General features: G+C 36.5%; 1 protein-coding gene across 3 annotated transcripts in view; it reads left to right on the top strand.

Moving 5' to 3' along the window:
• Nucleotides 1-749: 749 nt before the first annotated feature.
• LOC125267461 (amyloid beta precursor protein binding family B member 2) overlaps nucleotides 750-16,930 on the top strand; it is a 31,867-nt gene continuing 15,686 nt past the window's right edge. For 2 of the 3 annotated variants that reach the window (XM_048189148.1, XM_048189132.1), the window contains exons 1-8: nucleotides 750-1,958; nucleotides 4,881-5,882; nucleotides 7,603-7,757; nucleotides 7,998-8,129; nucleotides 8,471-8,610; nucleotides 8,694-8,754; nucleotides 10,371-10,505; nucleotides 10,582-10,709. In XM_048189148.1, coding sequence (XP_048045105.1) covers nucleotides 4,898-5,882; nucleotides 7,603-7,757; nucleotides 7,998-8,129; nucleotides 8,471-8,610; nucleotides 8,694-8,754; nucleotides 10,371-10,505; nucleotides 10,582-10,709 — 1,736 coding nt within the window. In that variant the 5' untranslated portion in view covers nucleotides 750-1,958; nucleotides 4,881-4,897. Of the gene's footprint in view, nucleotides 1,959-2,961; nucleotides 3,303-4,880; nucleotides 5,883-7,602; nucleotides 7,758-7,997; nucleotides 8,130-8,470; nucleotides 8,611-8,693; nucleotides 8,755-10,370; nucleotides 10,506-10,581; nucleotides 10,710-16,930 lie in introns of those variants that run through there. The other variant, XM_048189141.1, reaches the window with a different exon arrangement.

Genomic DNA, 16,930 nt, shown 5'->3' with positions numbered 1-16,930 from the left:
AGATATAAACTTAGAATTTTGAGGAGAATAGAATTGTGAGATATAAATTCAGAATTTTGAGGAGAAAAGAATTGCGAGATATAAACTCAGAATTTTGAGGAGAATAGAATTGCGAGATATAAATTCAGAATTTTGAGGAAAATAGAATTGCGAGAGATAAACTTAGAATTTTGAGGAGAATAGAATTGCGAGATATAAATTCAGAATTTTGAAGAAAATAGAATTGCGAGATATAAATTCAGAATTTTGAGAATAGAATTGCGAGATATAAACTTAGAATTTTGAGGAGAATAGAATTGCGAGATATAAATTCAGAATTTTGAGGAGAATAGAATTGCGAGATATAAACTTAGAATTTTGAGGAGAATAGAATTGCAAGATATAAATTCAGAATTCTGAGGAAAATAGAATTGTGAGATATAAACTTAGAATTTTGAGGAGAATAGAATTGCGAGATATAAATTCAGAATTTTGAGGAGAATAGAATTGCGAGATATAAATTCAGAATTTTGAGGAAAATAGAATTGCGAGATATAAACTTAGAATTTTGAGGAGAATAGTAAGAATTGTGAGATATAAATTGTAAGATATAAATTACGAGATAAATTCAGAATTTTGAGGAAAACAGAATTGCGAAATATAAATTGCAAGATAATTGAGATATAAACTCAGAAATTTTAAGAAAATAGAGTTTCAAGAAATAAATTATGAGATATAAACTTAGAATTTTGAGGAAAATAGTAAGAATTGCGATTTATAAATTGTAAGATATAAATTATGAGATAAATTCAGAATTTTGAGGAAAATAGAATTGTGAGTTAAATTACGAGATATAAACAGAATTTTGAGGAAAATAATCAGAATTGTGAGATGCAAACACTCAATTCTTTTCTATGTTTTTATTCCGTTCCAGAAACAAGCTTCCACAGAATACAGTGAAATTGTGACTGTGTTTTTACTGAGCATATAGAACGTGATGTGAAAGAATAAGCTTTTCTCTATATTTGTGTATAATCTGCTCTCAGACTGTCTTGTGAAGGTCACATGATGCTTTCATTCATTCTTGTTTTCTGTATTTTTCAGAAGAGTTGAACACATTGTTTACATGATTATACTAAAGCAGTAAGATCACATATTCATTCAGAAGCAGAATTACTAATTATCAAGAGAATAACACCATTAGCACCTGAATTTCACGTGCCAAAGGTTTAATTAACAGATGTGCCTTAATTGGACAGTACACAAATACTAAACCCGAACAAGCCAACAGTAATTTGTTACGAGTCCCAAATATCAGAATCTGATGTAGCACTTTGAGGTTTACTGAAAATAACTTCATCCTAAAGCACCTTCTTTAACTCTGAATAGAAATAAAGACTTCTTTTTTACCGTGTGTTTGTGTTTGACTGATATGCATCAACAAAAATGTACCATTTTGAAGTAATATAGTTATACATTTATGTAACAAGTGTTAAGAATCTCGATTTAATTTGTTCTTTAATAGATTTTTTGATGACACTGGTGGCTAACATCAGGTAAACCACAGTTTTACTGTAGTAACCATAGCTGTTTAATATTATTAATAATATAATATTTATATTAAATGCATTTGTGAGGGTTGTTGTTTTAGTGTTTAACTTCAGATGAGAATTTTCATTAAAAATGTTTTCAAAATATAATTCATTTTACACACTACTATGAATATTAAGTCACTCTCTAGGAAAGTTATGTCAGCACGACCTGATTAATATTCATACAGCAGCTTGCGCTCAGCGCTCCGATTGGCCGGTGCACGCGTACGCGGAGCGCATGCGCAGACAGGAGCACACAGTGTACGCGGTGCGGAGAGGTCTCGGATTGCGGGCGTCTGGGCTTTAAAAGCGGGCGTCACCTCGCGGCTCCGCATCAGCATCTTCAGGCGAGAGAGCAGCTGAAACAGTCGCGCGCTGCTGGTGCTGGTAAGTGACTGTCTCTGAACAGATGACGTCATGTTCACACACAAACGCGCGCGCTGAATCTTGATTATACCGATTGATGAAATAATGCATCTTCGCTGCAGTAACTTTATAGAATTGAGGATTGATTTGAGTTTGTCATGCACAGGATGCGCGTTCTGAGAGCGTGACTTGACACTTCTCACCATCATATGTCATGTAGGAATATGTGTGTGTGTGTGTGTGTGTGTGTGTGTGTGTATATATATATATAATAATCGTGTATGAGATGCATGGAGCATTTGTTGCAGACTGTGTGTTTGTGTAAGTTCAGATGTGCGTCATTAATTGCACCGAATGTTTTGGGCCGAACCGAACCGATCATGATCGCCTGACAAACAGCAACTTCTGTGCATGCACTACATGATGATGTCATGGCTGGATTTTAGTCAAACTTATAAAATATTCACTTTTATTTTCAAGCGGTCTTGTATTGTATGACATTTCGTTGCATTTCTAATTCTATGGCATATATGATGAATATAATCCTATATGCAACACTGTATTATCTTGCATTTGTGCTGTTATGTTCTATTACATTTTATTGCATCGAGGATTTTATTGCATAATCAGAATTAGCAGTTACTAGTGGCTCTTACTATTTAATGCAATACTGTACCATACTATACTGTAGTGAAGTTATTGAGTTATGATTGCTGTAATATCCAATTTCAATTTTTATTGCATATAAGATTATAACCAGAGTTAGAATATGCATCATTGCTATACTGTGCAAAAGTTTTGGAAAGTCATGCATTTTTGATACAATATCCTATTTTAAATTGTATTGCATATATGATTATAATTAAAGTGTTTGTAAATTATATTCCAAGAGTATTTTTATATATTATGCAATACTAGACTGTACTAGTAGTTTTTTTTAAAACATTTTTACTGTTTCCAATTTTATTGCATATATGATTATAATCCTACATGCAATAAAATTCAATGCTGCATTATACTAGTAGAGTCTTGCATTTTTGCTGTAATATCCGATTTAAAATTTTATTGCACATAGGAATATAATAAGAGTTAGCATAAATTATTTTACTAGTGCCTTTTACTGGAGTTATTGAGGTTTTTTTTTTTTGCTTGTTTGCTGTTATATCGGTATATGTTACAGTATATAGAGACTTTACTAGTGTAGTACAGTATTGCATAATATATTAAAAGTTACTGAGTCTTGCACTTTTTGCTGTTATATCCGATTTCAATTTTTATCACGTATATGATTATAATTAAAGTGTTTTTAGTAATTTTTTACCAAGAGTATTTGGCTACATCATGCAATACTCCACAGTTATTGAGGTTTGTATTTTTGCTGTTATATTTTATTTTAGATTTTATTGCACATACAAACATAAACTATTGGTATTTTACAGAGCTGTCTCTGCGAGATGTGTAAAAGTGAAATAATTTAATCCTTGTCAATTTAATATCCTGTTGTCTTCTTGAATAACTTTATTTTTAAGTATATATGAGTTATTAATTCAGACAATAACAAAAAATAACATTCTGAATGCTGTATCACTGATGTGATCAGTCAAAACAACAGCTTTTGGCTGATGCACCGAAAACAGTCACGCATGTGGAGACTGACACGCATTGTGTGTGTGTTGTGTGCGGGCTGTTGTGCTGAATATTGCTGTATAATCACACTGATCTCCTGTAAAAATCTGCAGCAAACACATTTTCCACGCCAGTCCATCAGAACCTGTGTTTGTGTGTATATGTGTGTGTTTGTGTGTATATGTGTGTGTTTGTTGGCGTTTAACTTGAGACGCTGTGCTGACTGTGCAGTTCATGTAAAGGTGATCGGGTCTAAGAGTCACAAACACACAATGAAACATGAAACATAGAAACTGAGGAAATGTACAGCAATCGCTCAGCTAAAACATGCTAGCAGTGTGGTAAAAAATGCTAACAACATGCTAATTCATGTTAGCACCATCATAAAAAATGCTAAAACATGCTAGCAGTGTGGTAAAACATGCTAACGACATGCTATTCGTGTTAACAATATGCTAAAACATGATAAATCATGTTAACAGTGTTAAATCTTGCTAGCAATGTGTTAAAACATGATAGCAAAATGCTACATAATGCTAACTGTGTGATCAAACATGCTAGCAAAATGCTGTTCATGTTAACAATATGTTAAAACATGATCATTCATGCTAACAGTGCTAAATCTTGCTAGCAATGTGTTAAAACATGCTAGCAACATGTTAATTTATGTTAGCAATGTGATAAAACATGTTAGAAACATGCTAATTCATGTTAGCAATGTGGTAAAATGTTAGCACCATCTTAAAACATACTAAAACATGCTAGCAGTGTGATAAAACATGCTAGGAATGTGGTAAAACATTTGAGCAAACATGCTATTCATGTTAACAATGTAAAAACATGATAATTCATGATAACTGTGCTAAATCTTGTTAGCAATGTGTTAAAACATGTTAGCAACATGCTAATTAATGCTAGCAATGTGATAAAACATGCTAGAAACATGCTAATTCATGCTAGCAAAGTGTTAAATCGTTACCAATGTGTTAAAACGTTATCAAGTAACATGCTATTTGTGTAAGCAATGTGTGTTAAAACATGCTAATTAATGCTAACAAAATGTTAAAACATGTTAACAACATGGTAATTCACGTTAGCAATGTGATAAATGTGCTAGCAAAATGCTAATTCATGATAACATGTTAGAACATGTTAGCAACATGTTAATTCATGCCAGCAACCTGTTAAAACATGTTAGCAAAACATTCTAATTCATGCTAGCAATGTGTTAAAATGTTAATTTATGCTAGCAATGTCTTTCTTATTCTGCTTCAGGAATTAATGAAGCGAATTAACTAACGTTTTCTCTGTTCACAGCTGATTTATCACTTGCAATGATGTCACTGCAGAAACCTCCCCTCAGGCGTAGCGCATCAACTATAGAATCGACCAATCACAGCAGCCCGTTGTTGACTCCGCCCACCTCCCTTAATTTACGTTCCTCCCACAACCAGCAGCTGAGCTGCGACACCATAAAAGAAGGCGTGGTCACGGATTCCAAGGAAACGCAAGGCTCTTCAAAGAGTCGTCAAAAATATGCGCTGACGAATATTCAGAACGCAATGGGTTTGAGCCAAAACCCCGCCCCTTTGAGCCAAAGCCACGCCCCTGTGCACAGTAAACCCGCCCCCACCAAATCTGCCTCTTCTTCATCTCTCTACTGCTCCTCGCTTTCCTTTTCCACCTCCAATCCCAAACTGGCCAAAAACGGCACCAACCTGCAGCTGAAAGAGGAGCAGCTGGACCTCAACAAGAACGACAAGAACCTCCTGAGCAGGAGCAGCTGGGATTGGCTGGAGGGGAAGGACAACCAGAAGAACCCTACAATCAGAAGGAGGACCAAGAGCTTTCTAGAATACCATCGAGAGGAGGAGGCGTCCAGCAGCCCCAACAAAGACACGCAGGCCGAGGAGAAACACCTCCTGCCTAAGCTGGAGGCGCAAACGTGGGCCAAAGAGAACCATGTGGAGGCGCATCTCACCCTCCCCCAGAACCACCTGCTCCTGCTGGCCAGCGAGGAGGAGGAGGAGGAGGAGGAGAGTCCAGAGCGGCCGGATGTTTACGAACACGTGCTTCGGCCGAACAACGAGCGCGTGAGCCGCGTCAGAGACGGGACGGCAGAAACCGACGCTTCTCCGGGCAGAAAGGCCAAAATGAGTCCGGCAAAGCTACGTCTGGATCTGAGACGAGACGAGGCCGAGGAGTCGCCCGAACGCCTGGTGCGACCCGAAAAACAGGTGGAGGACGAGGAGGAGGAAGATTCCAGCTGGACGACACTGTCTCAGGAGAGTCCATCTGTGGACACACCTCAGGAGACAGGTGACCTCCGTTTATTAAACTAGAGAGTGTCTCATACTCACCCTCGCTGCATTATTTGATCAAAAATACAGTAAAAAATTGACAACATACTGATCAACTATTTAAGCTTCTTCTTCTTCTTCTTTTGAGACTAAATGTTAAACAGTGTCTCCCATAAAGCTTTCAAGCTACAGCTACCAAACTCAGCTCAGACCTTCAGACTCTTCTGACTGTGCTATATCTTTTCTAACTGATCTGACTTGCGATTTTCGTTAAACATATGATCAAAACTACGGAAAGTCCCATAAACTTTCATTTTGATTCAGTCAAAACTTTTGTGCAATAAGACTTATAGAGTATTTAAGCTGTATATCGCTAGCAAAGCTAGATGTCTATCCTACATGCTAATTCATGCTAGCAATGACGTAAAACATGATAGCAGCATGTTAATTTATGCTAGCAACATGTTAAATCATGTTAGCAACATGGTAATTCATGCAAGCAATGTGATAAAACATGTTAACAATATAGTAAACATCTTAGCATCATGTTAAATTATGCTAGCAATGTGATAAAACATGTTAACAACATGCTATTCATGTTAACAATATGTTATAACATGATAATTGATGCTAACAATGTTAAATCTTGCTAGCAATGTGTTTAAACTTGCAAGCAGCATCCTAATTTATGTTAACAATATGGTATTACATGAAAATTCATGCTAGCCATGTTTAATCTAGCAATGTGCTAAAACATGCTAATTAATGTTAACAATGTGATAAAACATGCTATCAACATGCTAATTCATGTTAATAATGTGTTAAAATGTTAGCAACAGGCTAATTCATGCTAGCAATGTGATAAAACATGTTAGCAACATGTTGATTCATGCTAGCAATGTTAAAACATGCTAACAACATGCTATTCATGTTAGCAAAATATGTTATAACACGATAATTCTTGATAGCTGCAGTAAATCATGTTACCAATGTGCTAAAACATGCTAGTAACATGTTAACTTATGCTAGCAATGTGATAACACGTCAGCAACATGCTATTTATGTTAGCAATATGTTATGACATGATAATTAATGCTAACAGCGTTAAATCATTTTAGCTGTGTTAAAACGTGCTAGCAAAACATGCTAATTAATGTTAGCAATGTGATAAAACATGCTATCAACATGATAATTAATGTTAACAATGTGTTAAAATGCTAGCAACATGCTAATTCATGTTAGCAATATGTTAAATCATACTAGCAATGTGATAAAACATGATAACAACATGCTAATTCGTGGTAGCAATGTGGTAAAAAAATTCCATCAACATGCTTTTTATGTTAGCAATATGTTATAACATGATAATTCATGCTAACAGCGTTAAATCATTTTAGCTGTGTTAAAACATGCTAGCAAAATGCTAATTTATGCTAGCAATGTGATATAACATGGTATCAACGTGATAATTCATGTTAACAATGTGTTAAAATGCTAGCAACATGCTAATTCATGTTAGCAAAGTGTTAAATCATGTTTGCAATGTGATAAAACATGTTAAGCAATGTTTTTCTTTCTTTCTCTCTACTTCACTAAATTTAAAGCTTGTAAAACTGTCAGACGTTCATACGGCTTTGCCAAGCCAACATCACAGTTTGTGCCAATGAACTTTACTTTGAAGTTATCATTTAAAATAGCTGTTTTCTCTGTGAATATATTGCAAATGTATGGTGTTGCAGGTGTTTGGGAAGAGCCTCCTCAGCTGCAGGACGTGCCGCAGGAGTATTTCTGGCAAGATCAGCCTGTAGTCTGTGACGCCCACGCTGACCTGGAGGCGGAGCCAAGAGTGAAGGGGGCGTGTCTGCCTGTGCCCTGCACTAAAGCACAGACTGAGGTAGAAACATTTACATTTATTCACTTTTATCCAAAGTGACTTACAAATGAGGAATACAGCACGCGATTCAACATAAAGAGTCAATAAACACCAGAAGAGCAGGTGATATGAAGTATGAGTCATCGTTTTGAATAATGCAATCTAGAACAGGAAGCATTAAGGAATGATTGTGGCGATCTTCAGCTCTTACCACAGTTTTCCTGCAGATGGTGATGTGTGTGTGTGTGTGTGTGTGTGTAGCGGCCCAGCAGTATAGTGTCGGACAGCTCTGTGGAGCCCGTTCCTTCATCAGCAGCCTCGTCACCCTCCTCTTCCTCACTGTGCTACGAGGCGATGGGACGCGCGGCCAGTTTCCTCAACAACAACTACCTGGTAAACATGTGAAAATAAACTAAAATAAAATAAGTTGGAAATACCTTTGCAGAGATACAGATGAATGTGTAAATATCTGCTGCACGCTTTCCTCTCAATAACAAAATAAACACAACAAAAATGAGAAAACAGTAGTTCAGTGAAGGCGGAGCCTCAGAGCCACACCCACATATTGCATCATCACCACAGACCAATGATAGTCCATAGGTGTTTACCAGCTGGAGCTCTGAGCCAGTTTGATCAGTTGCTCCTAATAACTGGAGCAGGAAGACAAGCAAATGTTTTCTGAAATTTGAGACTTTCAGTTTTTCTTATTAGCCGTGAACAAATGTTCTCTACAGGACCTGACGGAGACACGCGACTCCCGAGAGAGAGAGAAGCGGCGGGAGCGAGAGCGACAGGAGGAGCGCGAGAGAGAGCGACAGATGAACCGAGCGAGTTTAGGAGCTCACGGCGGCCCTTACAGCTTCATCAACCACAGGTGAAGCTCCTCAGCTGTAAACACACATTTGAATATTGATCACACAGCTCACATGATCACATGATGATCTTTACCCTCTCCAGAGCTAAAGTCCCAGCAGCCCCTGCAGACACCATCATACCCATCAATGACCTCGAGACGCAGGTAATTTCACAAGTTATTATCACTCAGAAGATCTGAGATCTAAGATTTTTTCTTATTGTAAATAATTACCAAATATTCACACAACTTAAGAAGAATGACCACTAAAATATCAGCATTAAACAATGACGAGGGATGACACAAAATCACACTGTAAAATAAAATAAATAATGATAATAATAATAACAACAAGGGATGACATAAAATAACATATATACCACAAATAAAAATAAAATAAAAAACAATATAAAATAAATAAATAATAATAATAATAATGATGAGGGATGACATGAAATCTCACAGACATCACAAATTAAATAATAATAATAATAATAATGGTCATAATAATAACAACAATGAGGGATGACATAAAATAACATAGACACCACAAATAAAAATAAAATAAAAAAACAATATTAAATAAATAAATAAATAAATAAATAATTCTATAATTTTGCAATATAAAATAAATAAATAAATAAATAAATATAATGATGATGGTTGACAAAATAATGTAGAATCAAAAATAAAAATAAAATAAATAATTATAATAATAATAACAAAGGATGACAAAATAGTATAGACACTACAAATTAAAATAAAATAAAATAAAATATAAAATATATAAAAACAATATTAAATTAATAATAATAATGACTAGGGGTGATATAAATCACACAGACATCACAAATAAAAAATAATGATAATAATAATAATAAAAAAATAACAACGAGGATTGACATAAAATAACATTGACACCACAAATAAAAATAAAACAATATAAAATAAATAATAATGATGAGGGATGACACAAAATCACATCAAAAATAAAAAATATTAAATTGATAATAATAATAATAATAATAATATATAGACTTGGTAATGTTAGTTAGAAGTTGGGATGTTTTAATGGCTTTTTCAACACATCAACACATTTATCTCAGAACAAAGTAGGGAAAAATCAGGTTTAGAAGTTGTGACTCTGGATTTATGGATATGAAATTTGCCCAACAAGCACAACATTTCCACAGCACTGTCCAGGAGTTAATATTACATAACAGAAACAGGACAAGTTCTTCTATGATTTCATTTAAATCATTAAAAGAGGTAAAAAAAAAAAAAAAAAAAAAAAAAAAATAGGTAATACCTGAATAGGTATTTGAAAAAAATAGATGAGGTATTTTCCTTTTCAGAACCATGAAAAGAACAGTTTGGATGAATTTCCTAGAAAACATTGCAAGAGTAAATATTATGAAGGAACTATAACTGAGAGCAAAAGATTATATTCTGACCAGATATTAGGGAAGGATATTAAAGGATAAATCTATTGCCATAAACCCACAGCTTTCAGCGTAACACTGATCGAAGGAGCTCATTTCAGTGACATTTAACAACAGTGACATCGTGTGGCGCTGCCTGGAACTACAGCTGCAGCTTGATGCATTGTGGGAACAGAAGAATGACATCATCTTCTAATATACAAGATTGTGTGTGCAACAGGTTTATCAGATCATGTGGATCATTTAGAGACAGATCAGTAGATTTATGGGGTTAATAAAGGAGTTTTGTTACTTCTATCATTCTGGTTTGAGATTTGATTGGATCATCTGCTGTTCCAGGTGTTTTGGGTCCAGTATCTGGGCTGGTTGGAGGTGCGGGACACAGATATGATGTCTGGGAAGAGCGGCGCGGCGGTCAGCGACTGTATCCAGCAGCTGCAGCAGCGCAGAGAGACGGACAGCGGCCGGATGAGGGTGAGACGGGCTTCTCTCTGAACTCCTTCATCTGATCTCAGTAATAAACTCACACGTCTCTCGTTCTCACGCTCAGAGACAGACGATGCTGCTGGTCCTGCAGGACGTCACTCTCTCCCTCATCGACCCCACTGACCACACCCTCCTGCACTCTCAGCCAATCAGCTGCATCCGCGTGTGGGGAGTGGGGCGGGGCCTCAGCAGGTTAGACTCAGTTTCCCTGAAGCCTTTGTTACGCTAGTATATGCTTGTTTAGAGGTGATTCAGCTTCTTCCACAGATGGTGTTCTAACTTTAAATACACACTAAGTGTGCATGACACGTTTTAGAACATTGAAGGAGGTTTAATCGATCGCATTTTAATTTTTTTATTACTGACACACTCTTTCTGTCTGTGTTTGAAATGGACTGCTAATGTACTGCACACTACACAGAATATACAACGCATGCAACAGTAGTATGTGACACTGTCACATGACCTTGTTATGTTGCATATTTAATTCAGTGAATGGTATCACACACAAAAAATCCTTATTTTATTATCCAGTTTGTGTCAAATAATGTTCAGAATTGTATACTAACATATGCAGTATGTTACTGTCTGTGCAGTTTAAAGTATGCTGTGCACAATTTGGGAATTTTCTGTATTTGTGAAATGCAGAATATATATAGTATGAATCCAGAGCAGGGTTATCATTATCTCCTAAACTACAACCAAAGAAAACATTTTCATTACCTGAAATAAAATATAATATTAAAAAAACTTAAACTTATTTGATTTCAGCTAGTTTCTCATTTTCATTGAAAGTTGAAGTACTAAACTTAATAAACTAAATAAACTAATTAATAAACTAAAATGAATAAATGCTATATAGAAATAAAAATGACGAAAACACAACTAAAACAAAATAAAAGTTGAGTGCAGTGCATTGTGGGATACAAAATGGCATTTGTTCTGGTGGTTTACTGCACATTTTAGCAAATGTAGTAGGTTATTTGGGTGTTTGGTGAAAAATGCAAAAAAACGAAACACTTATTCATGAGCTCCATAAACGCCACTTTTGGGATCAACAGTCTGCTGACATTTTTGCATTTTTTTCCATTTATTTTGTTTATATTTTCTGTCTGTGCACCTGATTTTTGTTACTTTTTGGGATTTGCATGCTTTATATAATTGTTTGACATTTGGGTGTTTCATAAAGACGGTTTGAATGTGCGCAGTATGCATGCTGCAGAATAACAGTCAAGTCGAGTGCAGTGCATTGTGGGATACAGTATGCGTCTGGTCTGGTTTGTTTCCTGCATATTTTATCAAAGGTAGCAGGTCTATTGGGTATTTTAAGTGAAAAAAAGCAAAAACAAACTATACAAAACAACATGTTTTCCCAAAATTCACGAGCTCCATAAATGCCACTTTTTGGGAACTATATGCTGACATTTTTGCAATTTTCTATGGTTTATATTTTTGACAGCGGCTCTTTGCACTAAGTGTAAATAGTGATTATATGCTATTTGCATCTCAGTCTATTGTAGTATATTATAAAACAGAATACAGTAATAACAACATATTCAGTGCATATGATTATATTTATTATATCATTAATTGTGACAGTCCTTAATTCCCTAACTGATAAACACTGTATTTTTTTGATCATTTTCTAAATTCTTATTGAAAATAAACTCCTCTCCGAGCTGATATGTGATGGGAAAAGGGAGAAAATGAGTTCAGTAAAGGTGAATTACTCTCAACATCACTGCTGCTGTTATCAGACAGGTTTCTTTTGCCATTTTGTCTGCTGAATCTGGGCGGAGTCAGTGTAAACAGCCTCTGCGCTTGGTGTAAATATTTTTTGGTTGTGCACCTGATTTCTGTTATTATTTTGGATGTGCATGCTTTATACGATTGTTTGGCATTGAGGTATTTCATGCATAAAGACAGTTTGTATGTGCGCAGTGTGCATACTGCAGAAATAATAGTCGAGTGCAGTGCATTGTGGGATACAGTATGCGTCTACTCCAGTGGTTTACTGCACATTTGAGCCTTTTCATGCATAAAGACTTTGTGCCCAGTACATACTGTGGGAATGATAGTATGAGTAGTATGCTGTGCAGTAGTGTGTTATTCTCTGTGATGAATGTACCAGCGCATCTATCGCTCTCTCTCTCTCTCTCTGTCTTATTTCTCTCTTCTCTCCGTCCCCTGAGGGAGATGAAAGCTTTAGTGCCCGTGTCTCAGTGGTAATGGCACAGACGTGTTGGAGAGTGATGGCATCGCTGCAGAGACATTACAGCGCTCGCTCTCTGCCGCGTGACAGATGCACGTCTCGTTTCACGCGTTTCATAGACGGAGGTTCCTCTGGTCTGACTCGATGAACCATAAACCACACCGATTCTCACATATGAATCTCTCATAATGACAGTGAGAGAATCCTGTGACGTCGTCTAGACGCTATTAATGTGAATATGTGCAAACTGATATTTATTTCTGAATTTTTCAGTATTATATGATGTGTTGGTGTGAGATCAGGTCAGCTGAAGCTTCACCAAAGAAATGTATAAAGTCAATGAAACCCATTTTTATGATTTTTTAATGTCATTTAATGTATGTTATAGAGCACAAACTACACTAATACCAAAATATAATCATGCATACTTAAACCAGTCAACACACTTTACTCCCAGTAGACAGGGGCGTAGCACCAAATTTTGGGCCCTGGGTACAAACCATCTTGCTGGGCCCCCCGTACCAAATACCATAGTGATACCAATGGGTGGGGTATTGCATTTTTATCATAAAAACACTTAAAGGTGCCCAAGAATGCTTTTTCACAAGATGTAATATAAGTCTAAGGTGTCTCCTGAATGTGTCTGTGAAGTTTCAGCTCAAAATATCCCATAGATTTTTTTAAATTAATTTTTTAACTGCCTATTTTGGGGCATCCTTAACAATGCACTGATTTACACTCGGCGCCACCCGCTTACATCGCGCGCTCCCTGCCACACGAGCTCTCCACTATATTACAGCACATTTACAAAGTTCACACAGCTAATATAACCCTCAAATGGATCTTTACAAGATGTTCGTCATGCATGCTGTGTGCATACATCGAATCATGTGAGTATTGTATTTATTTTGATGTTTACATTTGATTCTCTATGAGTTTGAGGCTATGCTTTGTGGCTAACGGCTAATGCTACACTGTTGGAGAGATTTATAAAGAATGAAGTTGTGTTCATGAATTATACAGACTGCAAGTGTTTAATAATGAAAATAGCGACGGCTCTTGTCTCCATGAATACGGTAATAAATGATGGTAACTTTAACCACATTTAACAGTACATTAGCAACATGCTAACGAAACATTTAGAAACACAATTTACAAATATCACTAAAAACATCATGTTATCATGGATCATGTCAGTTATTATTGCTCCATCTGCCATTTTTCGCTGTTGTTCTTGCTTGCTTACCTTGTCTGTGCACAGATCCAGACGTTAATACTGACTTTCCTTGTCTAATGCTTGAACATGGGCTGGCATATGCAAATATTGGGGGTGTACATATTAATGATCCAGACTGTTACGTAACAGTCGGTGTTATGTTGAGATCTGCGTGTTTTCCAGAAGTCTTTTAAACAAATGAGATTTATATAAGAAAGAGGAAGCAATGGGGTTTGAAACTCACTGTATGTCTTTTCCATGTACTGAACTCTTGTTATTCAACTATGCCAAGATAAATTCAATTTTTGATTCTAGGGCACCTTTAAAATGTAAACAAAATAAGCCACACTCTGATTAATATATTTTTGTCTGAAACTGAAATATATGGCTTCAAATGGTTGCTAAAATATCCTTTATTGTCACAATACCTTTTTTAAAGTGTAGGCTAAGTACAAGTTAATTGCTGATTATTTGTCTGTTTAAAATAAATGCAGACTATAGAATCACAGGGTACACTAACCGCCGAACTAGACATTCAGTCTTTGAATTACGTTTTAAAATAAGTCATTTTCAATCATTAAGATGTGCATTAAACTGAGAAGAACAATCCTGTACTTAATGTAAGAGCGTGCGCGATCTAATTTGCATAACAATGCTGTAAAATAGGCGCTAACGATCTGTGTTTTCGCGGGTGTTAGATTTAGACAATTGAGGGAAATATACAGTGTTTTTCATGTAAACTTCTGACTCGGAGAACTGCAGCAGAAGAGGAGACAAGCTGCACAGCTGCCTGGAGTGGCTGTGTGTTGAGCTCCCAGCTCCGCCTCCGTCTGCTTCTCACTCCGTTATTTACACAGAAATAGTGTTTGCTCGCTATGTAGGGTGTGATACTATAAAGTATTGGTATCTTATTCAAATAGAGTACGAACATAAATGTATGCTATTCTACCTGGAGTAGATATTTATGTTAAAACAATGTCAATGCTCGATGATGCATTTGGAGCTCACCTTTCTTTTCAAAAAACTGAGTGAGCGACTGCTTGCCCTCATTTGCCTTTCTCTCTTTAATCTTCTTTTCTTTTCGTTTTTGAGCCCCTGATTTTCCTTAAGGAAAGACATGACTCTTCCCCTGTCTTCCTAGTTCATATCAAGGCTAACTCCAGCTACTGTCTCATTAACTGATTCACCGCAGGTCCGCAGCAGAAGCACCTAACCTGCGGGTCGTACCATTTACATTGATTCGAGAGGGGTGGTGGGGCCCTGCACAGCATGAAAATGACTTTTTTTATACCAAACCAGTGCCTAACTACAAGTTTAGTTTTGCACAGGAACTTTCCTATTTGTACATAAATGCTATACAAATGTTAGTGTATGTATATGCATGTATAGAAAACTGACTTCTAAGGGGGCCCCCCCTGCCTCGGGCCCTGGGTACTCGGTACCCTTTACCCCCCCAGTCCGACGCCCCTGCCAGTAGATCACACTGATTTAGTGCACTAACTCTGGATATAGCTTCTAGCACAAACTATGTACACTACAGCATTTAACCTCACAAGAAACATCTTCAGTTATGATTATAAACAAAATATCTCAATGTTTTGCCAGTTTCATTAAGTTTGATGGTGTAATTTCACATTTAAGCTGCAGTACCAGCTGGAGCCAGCAGATGGTGCCTCAGACCGTATCTTCATACGGTGAACTGACATCAACATGTTTATAGAAACATATTAATTGTGTCCCAAATGATGCACTATACACTGTGTACTATGCACTATGTACTCAGCCGTGTAGTGTATGAATTTAATAAGGTTATTTTGTCGTCAGTCTGATGCCCCGCCCCCTCCGCTACATAATTAAAGCTGTGACAGTTTAAGTGTCCAACATCAGTTAATTAAGTGCATCATCCTCATATTTAAAGAGCGCTTCTTCTCTTTGGTGTTTTCAGTGTGAACGCACGACTCTATTTCTATCACACAATGATATAATAGTGCAGGAATTGGGTCTCATCTAGAGATTCACTCACTTTAATGACGTTTGCTGTTGTTGTTTTTGCTCTCATTGTTTATTTCAGAGAGAAACGGCAGTGATTAAATCAAAAACAAAATAATGAAACGGAAATTCAGTGCTCATTTTTTCCTCATTATTCCTCAGTTTTTTCATCTAAGTGTCTACTAAATTAATAAATGTAAATGTAAAATTACCTGAAAGCTGTAAGAGCATTTCTTTATTATTATATTTGAAAAAATGTAGAAACCGAGAGATACAGACTGATAGAACGGGTAGAGAGACTGTAAAACTGGTTAAGAAAGGAAGAGAGAGAAAGATTGTTTCTTTCCTACTGCTTTTAAACAATGTGCGCGCGCACACACACACACACACACACACACACACACACACACACACACACACACACACACACACACACACACACACACTCACTCACTCACACACTCTCTCTCTCTCACACACACACACACACACACACACACACACACACACACACAGTGTTTCTATTCTATACAATATGAATGAGTGTTTGGATGATGAAGTCATTGCGCTATATTTGGAGCACTCAGCATTTTCAGCATTTGTGTGTCTGTGAACACGTGGGTTTGTAGCGATGAAGTCACAGGTCTATATATGGAGCACACAGTGTGTGTGTGTGTGTGTGTGTGTGTGTGTGTGTGATTGGTCGACTCCTCCCTCTTTTTGTGGCATCGTTGTTTCATGCTGATAGTGAAACACTCTCTTATTTCACCCAATAAACTCTGACGTGTTTCATTCTGTTCAACTCTGAAATTAATTTTTTCAGATTTTTTTATATTTCAATTTTTTTCTTCTTTTATTTGTTCTAATTGAGCACAGTGAGGCTATCTGCAATTCCTCTTTATTTTGCTGTTTTCTTTCTGTTCTCTCTCTTCCACTTTCTGCTTGTCTCTTGAATTGGCCAGCATCTCTTCTTCAGCAGTGAGAGAGAGAGAGAGA

The sequence above is a fragment of the Megalobrama amblycephala genome, linkage group LG1 (assembly GCF_018812025.1).
Source record: "Megalobrama amblycephala isolate DHTTF-2021 linkage group LG1, ASM1881202v1, whole genome shotgun sequence".
NCBI lineage: Eukaryota > Metazoa > Chordata > Actinopteri > Cypriniformes > Xenocyprididae > Megalobrama > Megalobrama amblycephala.
The sequence above is the reverse complement of the archived record's forward strand: the minus strand, read 5'-3'. Positions and strand labels throughout refer to the sequence as shown.